Source organism: Penicillium roqueforti, assembly GCF_015533775.1.
Source record: "Penicillium roqueforti strain LCP96 04111 chromosome Unknown scaffold_06, whole genome shotgun sequence".
In the NCBI taxonomy this organism is placed as follows: domain Eukaryota; kingdom Fungi; phylum Ascomycota; class Eurotiomycetes; order Eurotiales; family Aspergillaceae; genus Penicillium; species Penicillium roqueforti.
The window spans coordinates 839,382-863,429 of NW_024067570.1; the positions used below are offsets into that span (position 1 = coordinate 839,382).

The window sequence follows — 24,048 nt, forward strand, 5'->3', positions numbered from 1 at the left end:
GGTTTTTATAATTAGACCTATTGTCCTAGGTTATCCTTTCGCAGAGGATACAGTTACTAACCTAGTAGCGGTATTCTAAGCCCGCCATACTAAAGAATAAGCCGAATTTCCGTACCCCCGTTCTATGGTACGCTAATTATATAACTACTACGGTTAGTATACCACACTCTAGAAAGCTGAAACGAACTTAAAGATACTGGACATCGGCTTAGATAATCACCACCACGTCACTATGCTCCTATAAGGACTAAGACCTTCCTATGGTTTTTTCTAGGAATTCTCTACATAGTCTCCTTTATACTTAGCTAAAGTGCTGTCTTTTACTTTCTCCTAAATAGACCTAAAAAAGATGAAGATTATGGACCCAGTTCAACGCTTATACTAGAATACAAATCGTCCAACTTGGTCTAGTTATAGTACTCAGTAAGAATGCCAGCCCACCACGTAGGACTAACCTGGCGATATAGTCAGCGTCAGCTCTTCCGCTCCGTTCTCTTTACCGGACATTCCTAAACCTCAGAGCTAATTGCCAGCTGTATAAAGCCAACTGTGCCAAGCTGATACCGAGGAAAAGATCCTCCGCGATTTCATCCTTCCCTATAAAGGCATAATGGAGTATATGGACCGGGTACAGCCAGAGATCGAGGATTTAAAAAGGTTACGCGAACATATGGCTAGATATCGCCAGCTGCAACTCCAAGAGGCCGCTCTGACCAAGAAGACCGAAGCCGTTGCCGCTGGCACCCTTATGACAATCTCGAACACGCTCAGCAGTTTCCCGGATATTCAGCGCTAAGCCATTAGACGCTAGGAAAACCTGTTCCACCGCCCCTGCCAACTTCAACAAAGCGCTACTCCTGACGACCAAGCCCAACCAGAGAGCCCGTTACTGCTAGGCGATGAAGAACGTGGCAACCACTGCGAAGCTCCTCTCGAAGCGGCCACCGAGGGGCCACTGTACGACCCCGGGCGTGAATTCATACCCTCGGACATCTACACTCCGCCCCGGGCCTGCGACAACTGACGGCGCTTTTCTTTTTCTTATCATTTTTTATTCTTATTTTTTATTGAATTTTCCTTTTTTCTCAGCCGGAGGCCGAGATTTTTTGAGACCCGGCATATTATCACAGCTTAGTCATAGTTAGCTAGTTAGCACCCCCAACAAGGGGTTCATAATATCATCATCTTCCCCACCAAGCTTACTTGCCACACTAGTTATCGAATTTTAAATGACGTCAGCATGCAGGGCACGTGCCAAGCATCCAGGGGTGTCACTCCAGTGGAATCACTTTCACTTCTGCCAATCACACCGTTTGAAATACTTTCCCCCACATTAGAAGTAGACCGAAGAGGGACAATGACGTACGACACTATATATCGTCATACCCTTCCATATTTGAAGGGATCTCATATAAGCCAGCATATATTGGCTTGCTGGCTTACAGACACAAGCAATCTACAGACGGAAGATCGACAACATCGTGGTTCAGCCTCACCTGCCATGCGCCTACCCGAATCTTTTGCAGGTAGTATATAATTGAGCAGTCATCGAGCATTTTCTATCAGCCTCTGACGTCTCTTCCATTGATATTGGAAGAAGCGCAATTCGGCGCGAAGAAATAGATGACTTTCTCTTTCAATCAGAATGTCTCAGCGCAACAGCTGGCCGACATTCTACCGAACGGCGTCGCCATCCTCACCCACCGATACGAACTGATCTCCGTGAATCGACGGTTCCGTGAACTCATTCCACACCCCAGCGTCAACTTCTCTGAGTGTTGGTTACGCTCCGTCCATCCTGACGACTACGACCGGGTGTCCACAGGGTATCGGGAGGTTGCAACCTCCAAACGACCGCTGCGTCTGGAATACCACACGCGCGACCCGGACTCGGTTTGGTGTGTCATGACTTTGGATCGGCTGGACGATAAGGGTGTACAATGCTTTGGGCTAGGCGACGATGGCGTGTTCATCTGTACAGTCGCAGACATCACCCCGGAGAAAAGGGCAGAGCTCCTACAAAAGCACGCTGCCGAAGAGGCACAGGAACGCAAGAAGCAACAAGAGCGATTCATCGATATGATCAGCCACGAAATTCGCAATCCTCTTTCTGCGATAGTACATTGCACGGAGGATATTCAAGAGGCAATCTATAACAAGAACCCGGGTGATATCTCAGTCATAGACATCACTGAGGCAACAGAGACAATTAGTCTCTGCATCAGGCATCAAAAGAAAATCGTCAATGACGTTCTCACATTTTCAAAACTTGACGCGTCGATGCTGCCGCTGTCGCCACGAAAGGTCCAGCCACAGCGACACCTCACTATTCCGATGGCGATATTCCGACCCGAACTCCGAAAACACAGAATACACTTCGAATACAAGACCGATGTTACCTATGCCAAATGCGGCATTGATTGGGTCATGGCAGACCTAGATCGAATGGGCCAAGTTCTCATCAACATACTCTCGAATGCTATCAAATTCACCGCGCAATCGAAGGGTCAGCGATCGATCCGAGTTTCGGTGGCTGCTTCTATCGAACGTCCAACTTCCTACCCACCAAATATTGTCTTCTTCGATTCAGGTGAATCAGAGCTCCGCCAAGACGCGACTAACAATTCCGAATGGGGAAGTGGCGAAGTTGCATATATCATGGTCGCCGTCAAGGATTCGGGTATTGGCGTCACTGAGCAAGCTCAGAAACGCCTCTTCGAACGTTTCAACCAAGCTACCCCCAAAACCGAGAGCATCTACGGTGGCTCTGGTCTTGGGCTGAATGTGTGTAGGAAGCTCTGTCACCTACACGGGGGTGAGATTGGTGTGAGCTCCAAGAAATCCCACGGAAGTACCTTCGGGTTCTTTTTCAAAGTACGCAGAACAACCAACGAAGCTGGCGAAGAAGATGATAGTGTCGAGATTTCCGCAATCGATAAGCTCTGTGTTGATATCCAGACAATGGGAAATAAAATGCGCGGTGTGGATGAAACGACAGAAGAACCCCAGATGTCGGCAAACCCCCCTGAAGATAGCATCTCTGAGGCACAGCCAGGTGGCCCAAAGGACGCAGACACACTTTGGACTCAAAGTATAGCCCACGAGGTAGAGAACGAGCAGATCGAAAGAACGGGTCAAAAGCCTCCATCGCGTTATGATCACAAGAAACTAACCGGCGACGGCCAGCGTATTCTCTTAGCTGAGGATAACATTATCAACAGACGAATTATCTCGCGCAGGTTGAATACACTGGGCTTTAACATAGTTGAAGCGAGCAACGGGGAGGAGGCTGTGGATGCGAATAAAAAAGACTCATTTGACTGCATTCTCATGGACCAGCAGATGCCGGTGATGGATGGCAAACGCGCCACCAAAGCAATCCGTGACATTGAAAAGGAAAGTGGAGGACATGTACCCATTCTGGGAGTCACAGCGAATGTCAGAGACGAACAACAGAAGGAAATGCTCAGTGCTGGAATGGATGATATCATCCATAAACCTTATGGGACTCAGGAGCTTGTCAAAAAGATCCTCCACCTGGTCTCGAAGGAAGGGAATCCATAACAGGGTAAGTCGAGAAGCTTTTGTACATTTTGGAATTATGCGAAATATGTATTTGTACGATGGCCCAAGAAAGACAAATATACGAACATGATAAACACGACTTTACAGGTCGACGGTCCTAGAAACGTCCTCACGAATGGCACCATTCCACTGCGAAAGAGCGTAGGACGCAGAAACTCAACTCCATCCCAGGAAATGCAAGGAACGCCTCTATGAACGTTTTGTGAATACCAGCGGGCATCCGTCCTATGTCAAATGTCAGCACAAGATACGGGCGGAATGGTCCTTGAGATGGATCAATAGCAGTACTAACCATTGGAAACAGGGTGGCAAAAACTCGAATCTCCTCTGATCTCTCTGTGGCATGATGCTTCCAGTCAAGTTCCAGCGCCGCTTTTCCGATCATACCAGCCATTGACAACGGCACGTATTTTTTGGCGAGGCAATCGTGTGGTCCAGCACCGAATACTAGCCAATTCTTAGTTTTGGACTCGGCATCCCCGGATATCCAACGCTCGGGATCGAAGTTATCGGGATTAGGGTAAACATTCGGATCATGTAAAGCTGGATAACAGGATGGGATGATCATCGCGCCCTTGGGAACGGTATAATTGGGCGTGACAGGAAAGTTCTTCGTCGCGAGGTATGGAACCATGATAACGGGTGGACGGTGACGCAGAAGCTCCTTAATGACTGCGTTGGTGTAGGTGAGCGACTCGAGCATGGGAAGATCGAAAGACTTGTTCTTATCACCACCGCGAGCGTCCAGATTTTCTTGACGCAATTTATCAAGCACGTCCGGCCGCTGGGCCAGGATTTGGAAAATCCAAGTCGTGGCACTGCTCGACGCATCCTGAGACGCAAAGAGGAATGTGAACAAGGTCTCTCCGATTTCCTCATTCGTGAACTCGCGGATCATGTTCGTCGGCTTCTCGGCGTCCGTTTCCCCCGCGGCGATTCTTTCGTGGTATCGCTTGGATTCCATCATATGGAGCACCCAGTGGTCTACGATGCACGTAGGCGTCGCGCCTGTCGCCATGTTTGCTTTGCATGCAGCCGCGCATTTTGAAAATTCGGCATGGACAGCGTCGGCTGTCCGCTTCCCGAGCCAGGGCTTGGTGAACGGAATGTACATCGACAGAGGCACGTTCACTAACTCCAGGGCGGCTGTGGCAAGGTAGAAATCGTCTGCAATCTTCTTGACCGCGGCCTGGGAGATATAATCACCGAAAAAAGTGCGGCAAGAAAGTGCACAGTTGATCTCGCGAAACATGGTCATGAATTCCTTGGGCTTTCCTTGATTCGCCTTGCTAGCGGCGACAAATTTGTCAAAATAATCGCCTAGCACCTTCTCTTGCACCGGCAGATATGTAGCCATAGCCCTATTGGTGAATAGGGGCGTCAACCCCCTGCGGTACTCGGTGTGATCTCTACCCTGAAGAAAGACCCATGCTTTATGGCCTAGGATATCCTTTGCGATCGGCACTATACATGGCTCGGCGTATGTGGGCGACTTGAACACTTTGTGGGCTATGTCTCTATCGGAGGCTAGAACGACAAATCTGAATAAATTGCGTTAGTTTGGACAGCTTGATTGGTTTGATAAAGTTCGATGAGACGAAGACGTGAGCACTCACTTGTGGAAGACAGATACGCAGCTGAGTGGTCCACTTGCCCACTGCGCAAGATACCCTTCAAACTTCGGATGCAGAGCTTGTATAAAGGGGCCCATGAGCGGAATCTTGAGTGGAGGTCCAGCTATAGAGCCTTTCCGTTTGATATACATCACTAGAGACGGCATCAGCGAGTTCTTATAGTCTCAAAGGCTTAGCCTACCTTGATCATAGACTAATACGGCGATTAGGAATGTCACTGCATATTGCCAAACTGACAACCTCATCAAGGAGGTCATCAGGTAGCTTTGGGACTGAGGTTGGTTGGAAGGCCATATCTGCGGCAGCTCATTCTGGGCGATTGAGGTGTTGGCCATCTCAAAAGCCATATTCGAGTCCATGATGGTAGATGATAGGGGCAAGTTGACAAACTGGCTCTTCTTCTGAAAGGACAGAGAACACCTAACAAGTACGGCAGTGTTGCTTAGGAATGGCATGATATACTTGTGGGCCCAGATAGTTATCCACAGATTATGCAAATTACCCAATTAGGACTAGACTCCGATGCCAAGCAGGGGTAGAGCGGGGTCTAGTCCTTTTTCGATTCGCACTCGGGACCTGAACCTGAGGTCCCACATATAACGGAATAATCGCCTGGAAACTTCAACATTGAGCCGACCTTTGTCAAGCTACGTTTGCGCCGTTCCAACTCTGATTCGAATCGTGAGATCAAAAGCGGTGTGAGGGCCCAGCTTGAGCTATTCCTAGAGCGAACACAGGCCCCCTTTGGATGCACAATATATCTTTTCAGAATGCGCCAATCTCTCCGCCGGTCCTGTGACGCGTGTGCCAAATCAAAGTCCAGCTGCGATCTTCGTACACCGCGCTGTTCCCGCTGCGTCAAACGCCAAGTCGAGTGCGCCTATGCAAACGAACCCTCGACCGGGCCGGCAACTTCCGGGTGGCAGAATGGGACATCAACAAGCGCTCTAGATGGATCTGGCACTTTAACTAACTACAGATTCGGGTCTCTTGATCCTTTTGATTCGTATCCACAGACTAGACTTCCTCGGGAACACGTCCAACGTCTGATATACAGCTGTATGTAGGCCGCCAATCGAGCATTGTCGAGGAAAGCTTAGCTTACCCATTTAGTCCTCCACAAAATCGCCTTCCAGTACTACCCTCTTGACCTTAATGCGACTTCAAATCCGTTTCTGATCTCTTGGTGGCCACTTGCCCTAGGGGATCCTGCACTATTCCACGTCTCTCTACAGACAGCATGTCTTGACGAAGAGTTGTTGGCCCAGAAGGGCTTTCAGACTTCCGAACTTCTCATGGCAGACTCGGTGGCTTTACTACGACGAAAAGTTGAATATATGTCACTAGCTGTTCAAGATGGGACTATGAACTCAGTCATCACCTTGGCAACCATCGAGGTGAGACACTACAGCACCCTGGTTTGCTACTGTGTTAGAATTCGAACAAATCCCTGATTATGTGGCTCTTAGTTCGGCAAAGGCAATATAAAAGTTGGCGAAATGCATGTTAATGGGTTGAAAAAGCTGGTCGATATGAGAGGCGGCATCAACGCAGTAAGGCAGACAAGCCCGCTTACCGCGAGAATGATTAGCTGGTAAGCCAACTCCTTGCCACCCATAGAATCGCTATTCACATGTTGCAAAGGGTATCAATGCTCATCATGGGTCATCCTCAATTCGAGACACAAGATGACTTCGGCATCGGAGATGGCATCCCCCCTATTGCAGAATGGCAGTTCGACTCGACCGCGCTTGACGATCAAATATTTGATCTCAATACCATCGAAGTAGACTATGCCGTTGAGAATGTCTTCCGTCGTCTACGCAACATCTTCCGGCGAGCGCGCAATATACCTTTCCCATCCACACAACTTCACGACCTCACCTGTTTTGTCATACACCGACTCCTACTATCTGCCCAGGTTACAACAAGACCGCCGCCATCACCGATGACGGAATCCATTCGCTACGGAATCATAATCTACATGTTCATTGCTCAGGGACCAACATATTACTCGCATGCAGTCATACTGAATACGATTGTCATCCGATTTATGGAGCACCTCGAGCATCTGGCGTCAACGCGTCGTGTATTTGACTCACTTGATGTCTGGTTTGCCGCGGTCGGGATGGTGGCTTCAGCTGGCACGACTCATCATCGGTGGTTCATGGACAGGGCACGAGATATAGCTGCTGCTCTACAACTGAGCAACTTTAGTGACACCCTTGTCCACATCCAAAATGTTTTGTGGTTAGAGAAACCGCAGAGTGCAGACCTCTTTCGGTCTCATTGGGACACTGTCTTCAATCTCATGGATCAATCGGTTTTATCAGACCTCTCAATGTCGGTCTCGCCATACAGCAGTAGCGTTGAGTTTATATGAGATACAGTTTTATTCAACATTTTCTATGGGCAGAGCATGGCTTGTGTGAAAAAGCCTGGATCACCGAAAAAAGGTTCATTGGCAACACTGTCATAATGAGCATCACAATCCAAACACAGCTTAATTGGTCTGCCAAGTGGGCATTCACTCAGCCCTCGGTCTGTCAGTCTTCTACATACTCGAGGAAGTGACACATTGCTATACGTCTCTCGGTATAGCCCAGGGCCACAGGTGTGAGGTGTAACCGGTTTCCCTAGGCTGCAATCCAAGGTGTGCCACAACTGTACCACGGTCTGACGACCGGTCAAGTCCATCGCGCCATTGTCGGCGAGACCATTGCTACAATATAGCGAATTTAATATGAGACCGCTTATTCTGCCGTCATTGGGCAGGCCAGATGAACTGACAAGGCGTGTTTTTCATTTTTGCGCAGAAGTCATTCATTTATCCTTATTTCATTAAGCTTCCAAGTCTACCATCCCTGAAAGACGGTGAAACGGTGACCAGGATATACATCTCCCGAGCCAATACCTTGCCTGCAAGTGTGTATACGTCGTGCATAGGAATGTAGTGGAGGTAAGGCGCTGATAACACAAAACCCAAACCCAAACCCAAACCCAAACCGAAAGTGCGTGCATAAAACGGCAGATTGTGCGTGTGCAACAAATCCAGCCCCCCTAAATTATGCCGATTCAGCGCGGGCCTTCAGATCCCTGTGGAAGATATCGAAATGGGCGCGCATTTTCTTCCCAAGCAGAGACGGACTCATAATGAATGCAAGGAGACCCTTGAGATCCTCAGACTGCGTGAAAACAGTCGAAGCTCCATCATTGGCCGGCTCGATATGGAATTTATGCAAACCAGCAATTGTAAACACGGGCGGGCCTTGCCAAGAAAACAAGCTCTCGGTGTTCTCCTTGAGCGTTGAGAGTCTTCAGCTTCCTTTCCTTTCTTTGGGGAAGTTTGTTGTTCTCACCTTGACTTCAGCGACGAACTTGAAGTTCTCGATGTTGACTTCGATTTTGTCTCCTGAGGAAAGTTCTTGCGGGGTCTTGGTGCTGTCCTTGAGGGTGATCCCCTTGAGCCATTCCGTATGCCATTCCGGGTATGCTGAGAAGTTGAGGAGCTGCGGGCGCGACAACTGGTCAGCTTGTCGAGCAAGGAATTAGAATTCGGCCTTTGGGAATGCTACGTACAATCTCGCGCACTTTGGCAGGCGGCGCGGCTATTTCAATTGTGCTTGTGATCATTTTGTCGGTGGTGTGGTTAGGGAGTGTTGGATGCGCGAGAAAGGGGATACAAATAAATGGTGTCAATATGATAGAAGTGCGTGGATATAGAAGATTGCATACAATGCCGTCCGTTATTGCCTTCCATGACGGATGTATATGAGATGCCTTTTGCAACCCTAATCACATGATACTTACTCCTATTTTGGTTAGCCAAAACACTTGTAACAATGTTCCGATATCGAAGGTATAATACCAAACTCGTATAAAACAGGAGTGGGTTGTATATTCGTGTTTAATTACAGCTCCAAAAATAGTTCCCTTCACGCAGTCCTCTCCCTCGAGTTCCCCCCTCCCAGTATATCATCCATCCTCCCAATCTAGATGGCGCGAAATATCGATTCCTGGCAGCGTGACATTATTGTTCACATGTTATGCAGTAAAAAGAGACACACCACATCACAAATGGCCAGGTAGCCAAATGCAGCGAGCGTTCTGTTACTAACATCCGAAAGAACATGCGGTTATTCGGCAGTGCCAGGTCTCCCCCAATTGCTCCCAGCCGCCCATCGAGTATCACATAAGTAATGGTAGATGCCCTGGTTGACCACCTCGCAGAAAAACCCGGTCTCTATGTTGAGGAGATGGCTATCTTCGTATTCGACGAGTTCAACGTGATACCTTCGATATCCAGCATTAAACGAGCACTATACCGGGCTGGGTGGTCGAAAAAGAAAGCATAGCAGAGAGCAAGCGAACGAAATCCACAGTTACGAGATTTTTATCAGCACAAACTGTCAAAGTTGCGTTCGTTTCATCTAGTTTTCGTTAATGAGTCTGGGTGCGATAAACGGGTGGGTTATAGGCGGACGGGTTGGTCTCCACTGGACTTGACACCAGATTTTAACCCCATCGAGGAATTCTTTGCCGAACTTAAGGCGCATATCAAGAAATATTGGTCAACATATGAAGAAGACTGCGATCGGGGGTTTCACGCTTTCCTTCGGCGGTGCGTTCAGGATGTTGGTGCGAAGAATGAAAGCGCTGGAGGCCATTTCTGGCATGCAGGTATAACGGTAGAAGAGCATGAGTGATTTGCCTTACTTATAGTCATTCTCGAAATCGGCTCGACCAATACACTTCATCATTCATTTCTGAGCCCGCCAAGGTTTCGTTGATCATTTCTGTTCATATGGCCAGAATCTCTCTGTCGCTCGACAGATTCCCCTTCCCATTCTGTCACATTTGGTTGTCGACCATTGGCTTCTTTTTTGTTACGACCCCGAGGGTCACCTGCACAACTGGCCCGTATGGCTCGACGTACTCGCTAAGTAAGCGCCGGGGTATTCACACACCGCGCACATGGGATTAGAACCTTAGCAATTAGTCTAATGAATTGCATGAGCCATCTTGGGAACCTCCACTCTAGTTCGATACCTCCATTTCAGGGTACGCTAGTAGGTAGTCCTAACATTTTTATAAACTAGAATTCAATGCGACATTGACACATGTCAGGGGTATTCTGCGCCAAGTCGACCCGCCAAGCCTGGATGTGATAGTTGAGTTCAATGTCTTGCCCCTGGTTGCAGCGCTAGAGAAAATCAATAGTGGGTGGAGAAAGGCAGAAGTTGAATCTTTCCAAGAATCCAAATCTCTCGTAATAACTCCCTAGTCACTTATGTGGTCCAGCACTCTGCCAATAGCTTGAAGATCGCCCTGCTGTATTACTCATAAGGAAACTGCAGCATAGTTAACTAACTATAGGGTTCGCCACTACTGAGTTCATCTGAAATAAGTATCTCTTGGTACAGTAGTCTTCGAAATCAGTTGAATCTTCACACTATTCGCACTCAATTCCTGGAAAATAAGTCGAACAACGCTACTCCCTTTTAGCTCACCATCTTATACTTCTGGTAGAACCGTTTATGTAAATGATTGTATACTGTCGTAAGTGAGTCATCGTTATAGTAGATTAATATTACATAGAACCACCCGGAATCACCATGTAGATCTGGCGATCTGGCAAGATCGCCCGCTCGCTGTCTGAGACCCTTCATTGGATGGGCTTTTCTACTTGTTCAAATCAATAGTCCTGCCGATCGGATCACGAAGTTACAAAGGACAGGGTGAACTAGTTATCGCAAGCCCTGCGCTACTTCTCGGTGACTGAGCATCTACAAATAAGATCGGCTGCCCGATCACACGCCGAGGTCCAATCAAAGCGCAGAGGAGCAGTCCTGGCAGGCTTATCGCATTCCCCACATACAGCGTTCTACCATTGAATCACAATATTGTGACTGCAAGGGATCTTCTTTATTGTGTTACGTCGTAGATCCCATCTCAATTGACCAGTAGTGGCTCACGCGCTTGAATGCTCTACGTAGTAAAGAAAGCCTTGCTATAAAGCCCTGATCTCCCATCATCAGACATATCAACAATCCGCATCTGTTACTTTCAAATCCAAAACCCATACCAACCATCATAATGCAGTGGAGATTTGTTTCCTTTTTTCTTCTTATATTCTCTGGCTTCTCAATCAGTATCGGTCTCCCGCACGAGATATGCATGAATACTATGAAGGGGGTTGGCGCCAAGGTGGAGACAGAAATATGGCCAAGCTTCGATAAGCTTGTCTGTTCCAAGGGCAAGAGTCCTGGAGCAGATGACTGGCCATTTCTGGAGAAGCAGGTACTCATACCTCTATGGGACAAATTGCAAAAGAAGGGGTTGAAATTACCAAACTACAGAGCGAAAATAAAGCCGTTAGCGGATGCGATTGTGGCTCAATGTGCGGCGGAGAAAAGGACAAACTTCTGCAAGAAACCTGAACTTGAGAGAATGAAGTCTTGTGCGATCGATAAAGCGATGGGCTTTATTATGAGCAACATGGACATGGCAGACAAGTATGGGAACGAAGCAAATTGCAAAATTGCGAAGAAATGTCTGGAAGATGAATCCCTCTGGAAGTGGGGGAGAAGTGTTGTCGTCAAATTCGCTAAGAAAGTGACTTGAAAGAACTCACCAATGCTGGAGAGGGTAAGAGAAGACTGTGTTCCAGACTATCCTCCAATGGTATGTTAACATATACATCAGGACCTCGATTAACCTTCTTGTTATTTGCCAACCCTTGGTGATTGCCTGGGATTACGATGTAAGTGATCTATCTACCTTGGCTGGGGGTATCCTCACTGTAATACAGTGTTAACTAAGATCTGATCTCCAGTGGGAGCTATTGGATCTTCAGGCTGCAAAGCAGTGGCTCTGAAAGACTTGACCAAGATAAATGCGGTATATGATATCATGGCAGTTACCGTACCGACGTCTATTTGATAGCGAGTTTTGTCTACCAAGCTTTATCCTCTATTGCTTCAATGTCTGCTGTTCTTTTTTATCTCCCTTGGCATAGGTTTTCCCTTATTCGGGTTTTCCTGTGCTGTTGTGCAAATGCAAAGACTTTATCTCTGCCCCTGCTATTGAATTGCCCATTCTATTAAGCTTGCATAGAATCATTACAGATGGCATGATATAACCCAGCGACGAGCAGCACCACTCACTTTTGTGCATTGAGCTAATGTCATCAAAAGTGCCTCAATTGGTAGTATCAATGGAAGAGTGTAGGTGGTGACACCAGGAACGGGACGTCCTGTATATAATAATCTTGCAGGGCAATGATGTAAATGTGAGCTATTATGAACCAAATGCAATACACGTTACGCCTTAACCCAAAGAAATAACATGCTGTTAGTCAATCCTATGTGGAGCTAGCCGCATAGGATAACAAAACATAACAGCTATTGGCTCTACCCTGCAACATCAAGAATCTCGCCAGAGGTCGGTTCATGTGTAATGTTTCGGTGCAATTCGTTGATGTCGCGCAAAAAACGACGAGCAGTTCTAATTTGAATTCCTCGCTGAACGAAGAAGCCAGCATCAGGGTCGTCGAGGATCAATTCAAGGTCTAGGCGATTTTCCAAAGTTACCTGGCATGTTTTTCGGAAATCAGCTTTGTAATCTTCGTCATTGGCGCGTGATTCCAGCCAATTACAGTATTACCTCATAGCCTGCTCTCGAGTTTCAGGTATCATAAGACTCTCATGAGAGACTGGTCTGGAAGGTAATAAAGCGCCTGTCGAAGTATGCGCAGCTTATGCTAGGAGAACATTGATACTGATCGGGGAATATGACAATCCAGTGGTCACTTCGCTACCCTTTTGGGGGTTTTTTTCCTGTCTGGCTTTCTAAAATGAGGTCTCGACGGATATCACTAGGGACATCATCATGGTCATTTAGACTACCACCTTCGTCAACATGATTAATGAGTCGTTCAAGGTACGGGGCCCTAAGCTTATAATGTTTCTTGTCCTTTGGATCCTCCCAGCACCAATCAGACATGAGTGGATATGAGCGAATGACACATCGCATACGATCATACACGAGACTCCAGGTTGAAGGCCGTCCGGTGGCCTCTTCTTCCGTATCAATATGTGCTTTATGCTCAGCCAGCATCCGACTAATTGCCGACACGCGGCCTCTCTTCTTGACTCTCCGTGATGATGGTCTCGCCTGATCGTTATCATCGTGGCCGTAGTTGAAGGTAATGAGAACTCTAATCTTTTTACCCATACGGAGGACATTGCTCTACTTACGTAACTTACGTAGCTGTTTCTCCACTGGCTTCCAATCAATGTTAGTAGAACTATAGAATTTCTCAAATCCTTCAACATTTTGTCGTTGACACGGTGACAGGTGTGCCTTCAGAGCGAACGCGTTGGCTTCGCTTCTTTTTCATTTGCAATATGTCCTTAACATTTGCCTTCAACGTTCCGTCCTAGTACTCACTGGGGGCTACGACCAAGTCGTCTTCGGTCACTTTACCCACCGTTTTGCGGTTGAGTACCAGTTTCCAGGCGATAGTGTAGCAAACATAATGAGGATACCCATCGTATTCATCGCCTTTCTCCTACTCAAAGGGAAGGAAATTTACCTGACTTGACTGTAGTCGATCTGTGGTACAATCCCGGGTAGGGCTAGGAGAGGATAGGAGGGTGTGCGACCCAAGTTTGCTCTATTTGCATCGAACATTCCAGTCTGCCAAGCCCCTCAGTTCGAGACTTGAGTAACTTTCATACAGGTATCAGGTAAAGGCTCGGTATTGTTATAGTGTAATTTCAGAACGGTATCTGTACGCTGTGATATCATTCAGCTTGTCAGATCATGTGATTAGGGTTTGAAAGAGCATCGCATCTACCTCCGCCGTGGAAGGCAATAGCGGACCCCACTGTATCCTTGCTGCATCCATCGTGTACTTCCCCACCCAAACTGCTCAACGCTCCTTTTGGTCATTGCGTCTTATCGCATGTTGTTCATCATACGTTCCCCCTTAAATGTGAATGAAAGCTGAGTCTAAAAATATGTACGGAGTAGTATGTTGAAATAAAATTGTTTCGGGTCTAGCTCTAATTGTCATGAGGTCTAAAATTCTCTGATCGCCCAAGGCGAGTCATATATACATAACGCATGAAAAGCAAGATATCTATGCAAAACTTCTAATAATGCAACTGCACGTTTGATCAAAGCTCAATACTCAGGCTCCACACTGATCCTGCTGACACGCCTACCATGGTTGTGCTCTCTGTCGGCAGCAAGCGTAGAGGCGAACTTACTCTTGGCGCGAAGCTGCGGTCCCTTCCAGTAGAAAACATAGATGGGAGTCACAACGAGACAGGAAAGACAAGCCAGAATAGTACTTGCATACTCCACATGCCACTTATTGCCGATATTTTTGTACATAGGCGTCGCGTACATGGCCGAGACACCAGCGAGAAGATCACGCGCGAAAGCGTTACCACCGGTCGCAGAAGCTGAATACACACCATAGGAAGCGACCATATAATCAACAGACGAGAGGTAGATGGCATAGTTGGCGATACCGACACAGGCGGAGAATATCATGGATCCGATCCAATGAACGTTTCTTGAGTCGCCGAAGGATGTCCAGGCAAAACCGAATAGACCAATAGGTTCGAGTGGGGCGAGGAAGAGCAGCCACTTGAGACGGCGCTCGGGTGGGATGGCGGCATCGCCATGTCTAAGCCGGAGCTTTTGGTCACGAATGAACCACGGGAAGTAGCTAAAGTAGGCGATGAAGTAGGCTGCGTTGATTGGAATAATTGCCCACGCTTGTGCGAGGGTACCGAAGCCCCATCCTTGCTCGTAGACGATGGCGAAGCTCTCCAGGAAAGTGAAGATCAGAGCATCGGAGAAACCGGACAGAAGAGATAGGCAAAGCACGATGGGCTCGCGCAGAAACATGTAGAATGGACGTGCCCAAATCTTGCCGGCTTCCTTGAGGGAGACACGGGGGGTCTTGAGCTCGTTGGGTCCGTAAATATTTGGGTCTTCCCCGGTCTTGCGGCGACGCTTGGCTTCTCTGTCCATGATAATGGTCGAACGACTCTCAGGCATGAAGAAGATGATAAGTTGGGTGAATCCCCCGAAGATGAGTTGAATCCAGAAGAACCATTGCCAATCAAGGACTAAGTGTCAAACGTGTTAGCTAGGTTGTAAAATGTTGCAGAGTGAGAGTAGTGGCTGCTTACAACGGGCAATTGGTCCTCCAATCACACCACCAATACTGGTACCAATACAAGAGGACAGAACGATGAAAGCCAGAGGAAATTGTTGCGTCTCGGGTTCATAGATATCGGCAATAAGACCGAGTGTGACACTACCACCAGCAGTAGAGAGACCACCCTAAATATCATGTTAGTTCATCAAATTGTTAAACTGCTAGCTTAGCAAGGAAGAAAACCAACCAATGCACGAGCGACAACAACACTGCCCCAATTGGGGGCAAGGGCTGCAGGTAGTTGCCAAATGTTGATCAAGAACATAGAGAGCTGGAGGATAGGCCAGCGACCGAATTCCTCGGACCAAGGAGCCCACAGCTCACAGCCAATAGAATAAGTAACCAGGTAAGCCATTTGGCCCGTGCGAGCATGTTGCTCGCTAATGTGAAAAGCCTCGGCAAGACCCTTGACAGCAGCAGGGTAGACCGAAGTGTTGAAGTTCATAGAGACCTGAACGCACGCGACCGCGGCTAGATAGGTCCATTTCTTCCATCGTGGCCAGCAGTATCCCAGAATCTCGTAGCACTCATCTTCCTTCAGCTCGCGCTTTCCATCGGAACGCTCGCTCTCTTTTTTTTCAATTGCGGCGGACACATCGACAGGCACGCTGGCTTCACTGTCGGTGTTCTCATGGTGAACAGCCTGAGGCTCTCGTTGCCCTGGGGTAGACATCCTTGAGTGCGGGGGAGGGAGCAAAGGGGGAAGGAGAAAAAAAAAAGATTGTGGACCTTCTCCAGGTGTTATATGTAGGAAGTATGTACCAAGTATGTGTTAATGGGGACTCCACGGGCTGAAACCGGATTTATAGTGGATCTACACCACAGAGTGGTGGCGGCCGTGGCGTATAACACAGTATAGATCGAGATTTAGGGCTGATATCGATGAGATTGAAGGTGTAGAACCTTTCTTTTTTTTTATATATATACAATTTAAAGTCTCATGTTATTCTTGCTCAATATCCGTGTGAATATCCCTAAAAGAAGTACAATAAAAGTACCCTGTCAATTTCGATCTGCGATCCAGAGGTCCCTGCCATTCTTGGCATTCTCCACACGACCTGACGTCAGAACTACATACAGCCGTTGCCCATATCTGTGGATAGGAGTCCTGATTACCACTTAAAGACCCGGGGGAAACCCACACGAAAGCTACATATGAAGTCATCCCTGCTGGTTCCGAGGGTAGAATAAGATGAAGTTAGGAACGGAGGGGACAGTGGACACACACCTATGTACACCGGGACCTACATTACATACCATACCTCCATAGCCAATCAAGGAATACCTATATTCGGGAGATCTTCGGACATAAACCGAATTCATAACTGATGCACAGACCTACACGAGTTCAGTTGAATTGGGAATCTCAAGTGACCATCACTTATAACCTTATAACCTTGGAGCCACGGCAATCTGTGTAAGGTACAAGCGTACCTAGGTACTGCAGTGGGGGTTTCCAGAGCAGGATGACTAAGCGGCTATGTGACATAAAAGCACTCCCGAGGCATAACTAGATAGCACCGCAGACACCTTTCCACTTCCATTCTCAGTAGTCACCTCATGGTGTTCTCCTCTCTAGCACCCTATTACTCCCAGTGACGACTCTGCTCTCACACCTGTTTCGCAGGCAGGGCTGTCGGTACCCCTCAGGGGTCCCCTCTTCAGTACCTAGATACTCCATACATAGTTAGTTACCCCGTAGGTCATAGTTGACTAAGGCAAAAATGACATCATCAATCCACATAGCCCTGGAGGGCAACTTCTATGTACAGAGTCTGTGCCAGCGCGCTAGATCATAATCTGCTATGGATTTTGCCGGTCACGCCGCACCGCTAATGGCATAATCGGAGACCGGGTCTCAGATAATGATATAGCTGTGGCACACGTATACTTGCAGCCTTTGGACAGTTTTTCTATAGTATGGAGGCAGGTAATGACGTCGTAAAGTCGCCATTTGTTCCGTTCCGCCATCCGTCCGATATGGAAGTCCTCGCTTATCAGATGGACTCCCATCGAAAAGGCTGATTAGCTAAGAACTAAACGCCCACCGTGAGAAAACTAACCTTGGAATTAACTTTGGAAGGTGTAGCTTGGGTTTGTCTCACGGACCCATACACATGCGCATGTCTTGTAGCTCAAAAAGCCCATTGTGACAGTGTCGCATATGAACGAATGTTTCGGTGATCAAGTATATCATCTACCTAAGATCCATGAAGTGCTAGGTAACTAGAAAGTCACCGACGGCGTTGAACAAACCTATTTAAGCTATATACCTACCCACCTATGAAAATCATTGGCCGTCTGTAAAAGGCCATACTGATTTCCACTCATTTCTCTCTTCACTTGTGGTGGAGTGAGAGTTCCAGAACTCTTCCTGGCATTCTTCTAGCCGCGCCTTGAAGTGCTCGTAGCTATTGTGATTCACCCAACCGTCCCAATGCACCGACTTGACCGAGGAATTCCTCCATTAGTTCAACACCACTAGCCCACTTTGTCTCGTCCTCCTTTTGATGTTCCTTATCCTCCTCGGTGAAAGAGAGTGGGCAGGGAATGGATGACCCAACACGAGACCCCCATTCTTCCTGGAGTCTTATGAGCATACCCTGAACAATGGGTTCCCCATCGCTGAAGAGAGAGCCAGAAAGACCCATGATTTGGCCAGCGAGCGAATTTTTGAACTTTAGAGCAGCTGCAATCTCAGGGCAGTCCTCGATCATCTGAATATCATAATGTTTGTAGAGAGACTGGGCAGCACGAAGCTTCTTCGCCTCGAGCTGTTCTTCTGGACTGAGTTCATTGAAATTGTCGGGCAGACTGATTGCCTTCAATCCCTCAGGGATGGGCCCCTCGAATTCTATCAGGGCTGGATGGCGAGCCTGAAGAAATAGAGGCGACAAATTCACGGCCTGCCAATCGATAATAGAAATAATCTCTGTTGGCTGATCCGGGTTCACGAAAATGTTGTCTCCGTGTAGATCGGGGTGCCACAGAACAGGCTTAGATATCTCTTTGTCTTTCGGCGACAGAAACTTGGCAATCTTGAGGAAATTTTGCAGTGTTTCTTGCTTTCGTTGAGCGGTGGGCTGGTATTGACCTGGCCCATAAAATAATCCTTGTGGACGTGGGAATTTCGAGAAGGTCTGCAGACAAGCAAGTTCACGGTTGGCACGAGCGAAAGCATAATCTTCAAGAGATGCCCCTATCGTAAAACATCCATTAGGACAGTTCGCCAGCGATCCGAGGGAGACACTAACAGGGTCCTCGCTGGACATTAACAGAATTTCTGCCATCATCAAAGAACGTTCGATTCGTGGTTGGATCAACCGCAAATTTCACACTCACGGTGTTCTTCTTATCTCCAAGCTCAATCACCTGATCTGGGTCGATATTGCGTAGGTTGTCTGCATAATATATGCTTCCATACATCGGAAACCGGGTGGATACGAGAGCCTTCTCAAACCCAGCGAGTCGATGAACAATCTTAAGTTTATCAGGACCCGGCAGATCATCCCACACCTTGCCAAGTGCAACCCCACGGCTTTTCTCCATAATGCTATACTCGGCTCCAATCTCTTCGGTAGGAAGGCTCCAAGCATACACCGTTGGGGCTGGAATATTCAGAACATTCCGGACCTAGAAATCGGGGTCAGATAAAATAGCACGTCGCGAAATAAAACAAAGTGTTCCTCACGTAGTCCATGGTCGCCACCTCACTAGCTGTGGTAAAGTACTGCGGTCCAGCATTAGGATTCGGGAGCTTTGCAATCACTTCCTTCCCATCCTCCATCGTGAGTAGGAAAACTTTGCTGAAATTTCCTTCTGGGAGTTTCTGCACTTCGACGCAGGACTTTGACCCTGTCGCGCGGGTTGCGATCTTGACGAGCTCTGCCAGATTGAACTTGACATAGCGACGGGACAACTGTTCTTTCTCATTCCAAAGCCATCGACCGGACGTGTAGTGATACATACTCTCCTCATCGCAGTCTTATGGTAGGATTAGTAGGCGACCGGGGGGAAACAGGCGTCGAGGACGTGTGCGTCTGGCGCGAGATCAAACGTCGTAACCATTCCATATCGACAGTATTCTGAAATGGAATACAAGTCAAGACAGCTTGTCCGACTCTAGAAGAAGGGAGTACGCGAGACCTATATCGAAAGCCCTCGCAAGCTCTGCGTGCGTACATCTTGTTAAGGAAGCGAAGTTCACACGAAGTCGCGTTCGGATAGCACCAGCCTCCCATCACATGACTGCGAAGGGGCAGAGCGACCAAAGGTCGAATGCCTGGCTGATTTTGCAGGGTTGATGCCTGAATATGCCTGAATATGCCTGTACTATAGACCGCTTTCGACACGGCTCTATACCGTGTATTGTAAGTTGAAGCTATTCCTACAAATCTCCAACTTCCCAAAATTTAAGCTACGTATTTCGACCCCAAAAATCATCAGGTTTTTCGAATCCCGGCGTTGAAACCCGTCCCCGACCGCATAAACCATTGAATTGAAGCTATTTCCACCCCACAAATCATTTGTACAGTCGCAATAGCTTTAGCGCCTATGAATAAATGGGTGTATGCGGATAATTGTATGGTGGGAATAGCCTCATTTTTTCAACCTTGGATTGGAACCTTGGAAAGATACTTTGCTTATTAAGCCCTCTGTCATGCCCCAGGTGGTATAATATACAGTTTAAAATAAGGCATAATTCAGGCACATTTAGGCATCAACCCTACGGATTCAGAAATCAGATCAGGGGGGCCCTCCTGACCTCTCACGTTGGTCCCATGGTCAATGCTCATATTGGCGCCCCTAGTCTGAGTGCGATCACCAGGCGTTTGACCTTTGGCCGCTCTGCCCCTTCGCACATGACCACTGCGATACGCCCGGGTGGGCCAACCAACCTCATCTGTGACCACTATACCACTGTGCTTCCAGAGTTGGCATGCTTGAAGTTTAATCTTTCATCCTTCATTTCATGAGATCGAATCATATTTTTGTTGGTGATCTATCCAACTTCTCTAACCGCCGAGGATTTTTGTCATGGCGGCCAGTGCATAATCAGCACACCTCTCAACGAATAACATTGATTATTTTAACGCTTTCTTCGCGCCCTGGGAGAAGTAATGGGCCCTATAGTGCTGGCCATCTTGGCCTGTGCCTTGACGTGCATCAATCCTTGATGAACATTCGGGTTTCCCTTGAGATGATAGGCTCGTGTAGCCAGCCGCTGATGATGCATTTCTGAAACTTCTCATGCACTCTCAATCACAATCAGTGTCTATCTGGCAGATAAGATGGAGAGCCTCAACCTCCATGGCAACCTTTTCGTCTGCATATCTGCCAGAGAGACTGTTGACACGAGGAAGGCCACCGAGTTGCTGTGGGTGCAAAGTTGAAACCCAAGTGCAGAAGCTCCACAGAGCGGGCCTTTACAACTTTGTCAAGCCAGATGTTTTCTTCTACCTCATGCAGAAGGTCAAGACGCCTATCGTATTCCATGATGGCAGAGATATAATATGGGAAATCTCAAATGTAGGGGTATGTACGTGAAGAGTAAGGTGCGCTCGTTTTATTTACAGACCAACCAGGTGCACGTGATCAATCAAATAATACTCTGGCCGCCATTCTCAACCATATCCCTATTATATAACTTATGACCGCAGCGTGACACTCCCAAGATACCATCTCAATACTACTGGAGCACCCTTCAACAGCAACTCCACTGGCCTAGCGTTGTGAAATGAGGTTCTTTGCAGTCGGCTGATACGATATATAGCCCAGGTGGGGTAAGGTGGGGTTTGTATCCACTTTTAACGCAAAGTAAACAAGCCTACACCGCCCCACCAGACCCAAAACAATAATGCTGTAATCACGTGGCCACACTCCCTGCAATATATGTTGTACATACAGAAAGAAGGCACACGGCTCTTTTGACATATTAGAGTTATTTTATCTTGCAAAATCTGTACTTCTTAGTATGGAATCCATTTCTCACTCATATATTTGCTCTTGATAATGGCGCTGCAAAACTTGGCTTAGTCAGGCATCTTCCTAGGAGTCCCGACCCTGACAGATCTCCATTTGCCTTGGATGAGGCGACTGGTCCGGGTGAATTTGGGGAATCATCATCACTAGAATTATTTGGCCTATCAGCGCAAGAAGTAGGCTTAAGGAGGGCCTGAGTCCTCTGTGGCTGCACCTGAGCCTTATCTGGAAACGCGATCCCCTATCCATCATGGCCAAAGGCAAAAGTCTGTTATATATATGACGCCCCAAAAGAAGCTTGAGATTGAAAGATTTTTGTCTCTGTCGTAGCCTCTTCGGGCTATGGCAGGCTCCGAGTTTGAACTGAAGAGTGCATTCCCTGAAGCCTCCTATGCCACGTTGATGTTTAGATTACTGAGTATGGGAACAATGAGATTGGTTGTTTCATGATGTGTGTATTGCTTGAATATCTATCTTTTCTGGGGGAAATGGGAGTTTTATCTGTTCATTGCGCATGTGGATCCCCGGCTGGGCCGTCGGACATCTCCTCAAGTCACTTGATGTTCATTCAATCATTTCAACATGCCAACCCGAATAGAAGAAGATACCCCAGCCTAGATGGTATCTCTGATTGGAGGGCCGAGCAAATACTCGGTGAGAATCATGTACACAGTCTTAATCGAGTCCCAGTCGGAGATTTTGTAAAGACGAGTAGAGCGCATTTGAAGCAATTTGCCATCAAAATAGGACTCTAGTATACGTACATGCTTTCCCATCAACGAGACGAGTAAGACCTATAGAATACTTAGTTAGTAACCCCAGAAGCATGGAATAAAGGAATAGGAGAAAGGGAAGAATCGATAATTACCGGTGCGATCTTATGGTGCATCAGGCGCACCTTTCTCAATTGGGCCAACATTAGGCGAAGGCTGATCAAGACCTCTGAACGGAAACAAGTTTTGTCATCCGCCTCCATATCGGTATATATGACTGCTTTAAGATGCGGATATTCCTTTCCGGGACTATCTATTATCTTAAAAGCGCCAAATGTAGGAGACGGGCCAAGCGAGGGAGACCCATGGAAATAAAGGCTCTTGTAAGCGTTATATTGACCAGGGCTATCGACTAGCGTTAGATAATAGTCCATGAAGCTCACAGCCTGCTTCTACAGGAAATGACAAATACCCAACCCTTGATGGCCCGATATAGCTCCAGACAGCAATAGACTTACTCTATCAAATGCCACGGCCCGTTATCACGGAGGCCTAGTTGGTGGAAGGCATAAGAGCTTAAGAAATTGTTCATATCGTATGCACCTAAATAATAGCGTCCATCACTATCATTAGGCTCAGCGGCCTTATCGAGTATCTCATCGTTTGGTGGCGGGAGGTCAGGTTTCGGTGCGAAGAAGCGGGGCTTAAGCTCTGAGTTCTGATCGAGACTCATACTGGAGAAGCTAATTTTCCATTTCTCGAGTTCTGTCGCGTTGAGTTTATGCTCCTCAAGTTTCTCAATTGCATGCTCGATTTTCATCAGAACCCAGCGCTCGAGTTGACGTTCACGTGTTTCCACGACTTGAATTTTTGAAGACATATTTCGTAAGATGAGGGATTTGAAAATGGATGATGAATAGGAGTGGGTTTAGATGAGGATAACTGGGGGGGGAATGTGATGAGATGAGTTGCCGAGCGACCAAAGCGCCAAGACCAGGCAGGGCCAGTTGACGCCCTGACCTATCAAAGTGTGGACTGCGAAGCGCCAAGTCGATCAGAAGAGAAAGAGTGTATTCAACGAAATACCGAAGATGGAGAGGAAGAGTAAGTAAGTGGATAATGGGAAACAACCTTGTTATATAGCTGCTAACCACTTTGCAAACGTTGCAAACCTCGCTTAGCTATTTAACAAACAATCTATGGAAGCAAGCAAACGAGCAAGCAAGCAAACATGAAGCATGTGATAGCGATCTATAGTAGATCGTGACATTTATTACCGTCTGCATGATTGTCTGTTCTATGACTCTACGGATCAGCAACTATCTGCTGTTTGCATTGTTTACTTCATTAGATAGATTGTTTGCTAGATCGCTAAGCGCGAAGGTTCGAGGTTTGAACTTAATATATAGATCTACTCATACCACCCAGAAAACGGAATCGACTCACTATCCCGACCGGTGAAATACACGATTTCCAGGTTACGAATATCATCGACAATCTTCTGGAGATATGCGGGGGCATCGTAAGTCTCGTAAGCCTCGCTTTCTTCCTGGAAGTCATCAGCAAGTTGAGATGAAGACGAGAGGGAAGATGATCCAGGCCCGAGTAAAGGGTTAAAGTGACCATGTGGGGCGAACCATGGGAATTGCTTGTTTGGAGGTACTCTAGACGCTAGAGTGGATTTCGTTGGCATATCCAACACTCTCGTGGTTGAAGTTAGCGACCTGTGGATTGAGCCATCAAAAGTTTGAGTAAATAAAAAACAAGACAAAAACATACAACAGTGAGGATTCGCTGGTGGTCACCCACCCAACTACTAACTCACCGGCGTGTGGCTTAAGTACGGCTGAGCGGACGGGAAGCCCTGTTTTCCACACCCTATGGTCGTATGTAC

The 24,048-nt window shown here is 47.4% G+C and overlaps 7 protein-coding genes across 7 annotated transcripts; 3 read left to right on the plus strand and 4 right to left on the minus strand.

The window, feature by feature from the left end:
- Window positions 1-1,623: 1,623 nt before the first annotated feature.
- Window positions 1,624-3,564, plus strand: LCP9604111_3816 (PAS domain-containing hybrid sensor histidine kinase/response regulator; the record flags this gene model as incomplete). Its single annotated transcript, XM_039071446.1, has 1 exon — window positions 1,624-3,564. One exon carries the CDS (start codon window positions 1,624-1,626, stop codon window positions 3,562-3,564), a length of 1,941 nt encoding a protein of 646 aa, XP_038930479.1.
- Window positions 3,565-3,610: 46 nt separating this feature from the next.
- On the plus strand, window positions 3,611-5,729 carry LCP9604111_3817 (uncharacterized protein; the record flags this gene model as incomplete). Its single annotated transcript, XM_039071447.1, has 8 exons — window positions 3,611-3,618; window positions 3,757-3,821; window positions 3,890-3,991; window positions 4,048-4,105; window positions 4,194-4,207; window positions 4,272-4,580; window positions 5,563-5,595; window positions 5,656-5,729. The coding sequence occupies 8 exons, from the start codon at window positions 3,611-3,613 to the stop codon at window positions 5,727-5,729; spliced, it is 663 nt and encodes a 220-aa protein (XP_038930480.1).
- A 260-nt stretch (window positions 5,730-5,989) lies between these two features.
- Window positions 5,990-7,602, plus strand: LCP9604111_3818 (Zn(II)2Cys6 transcription factor; the record flags this gene model as incomplete). The annotated part of the gene is made up of 4 exons (XM_039071448.1): window positions 5,990-6,278; window positions 6,333-6,616; window positions 6,689-6,813; window positions 6,864-7,602. The coding sequence occupies 4 exons, from the start codon at window positions 5,990-5,992 to the stop codon at window positions 7,600-7,602; spliced, it is 1,437 nt and encodes a 478-aa protein (XP_038930481.1).
- A 682-nt stretch (window positions 7,603-8,284) lies between these two features.
- LCP9604111_3819 (SRPBCC domain-containing protein) lies at window positions 8,285-8,852 on the minus strand (the record flags this gene model as incomplete). The annotated part of the gene is made up of 3 exons (XM_039071449.1): window positions 8,285-8,518; window positions 8,579-8,728; window positions 8,799-8,852. 3 exons carry the CDS (start codon window positions 8,850-8,852, stop codon window positions 8,285-8,287), a joined length of 438 nt encoding a protein of 145 aa, XP_038930482.1.
- Window positions 8,853-14,408: 5,556 nt separating this feature from the next.
- On the minus strand, window positions 14,409-16,132 carry LCP9604111_3820 (uncharacterized protein; the record flags this gene model as incomplete). Its single annotated transcript, XM_039071451.1, has 3 exons — window positions 14,409-15,367; window positions 15,431-15,584; window positions 15,647-16,132. 3 exons carry the CDS (start codon window positions 16,130-16,132, stop codon window positions 14,409-14,411), a joined length of 1,599 nt encoding a protein of 532 aa, XP_038930483.1.
- A 1,738-nt stretch (window positions 16,133-17,870) lies between these two features.
- On the minus strand, window positions 17,871-19,426 carry LCP9604111_3821 (phosphotransferase family protein; the record flags this gene model as incomplete). The annotated part of the gene is made up of 3 exons (XM_039071452.1): window positions 17,871-18,658; window positions 18,714-19,092; window positions 19,151-19,426. 3 exons carry the CDS (start codon window positions 19,424-19,426, stop codon window positions 17,871-17,873), a joined length of 1,443 nt encoding a protein of 480 aa, XP_038930484.1.
- A 2,629-nt stretch (window positions 19,427-22,055) lies between these two features.
- LCP9604111_3822 (uncharacterized protein) lies at window positions 22,056-23,034 on the minus strand (the record flags this gene model as incomplete). The annotated part of the gene is made up of 3 exons (XM_039071453.1): window positions 22,056-22,235; window positions 22,310-22,559; window positions 22,673-23,034. 3 exons carry the CDS (start codon window positions 23,032-23,034, stop codon window positions 22,056-22,058), a joined length of 792 nt encoding a protein of 263 aa, XP_038930485.1.
- Between the last annotated feature and the right edge of the window lie 1,014 nt (window positions 23,035-24,048).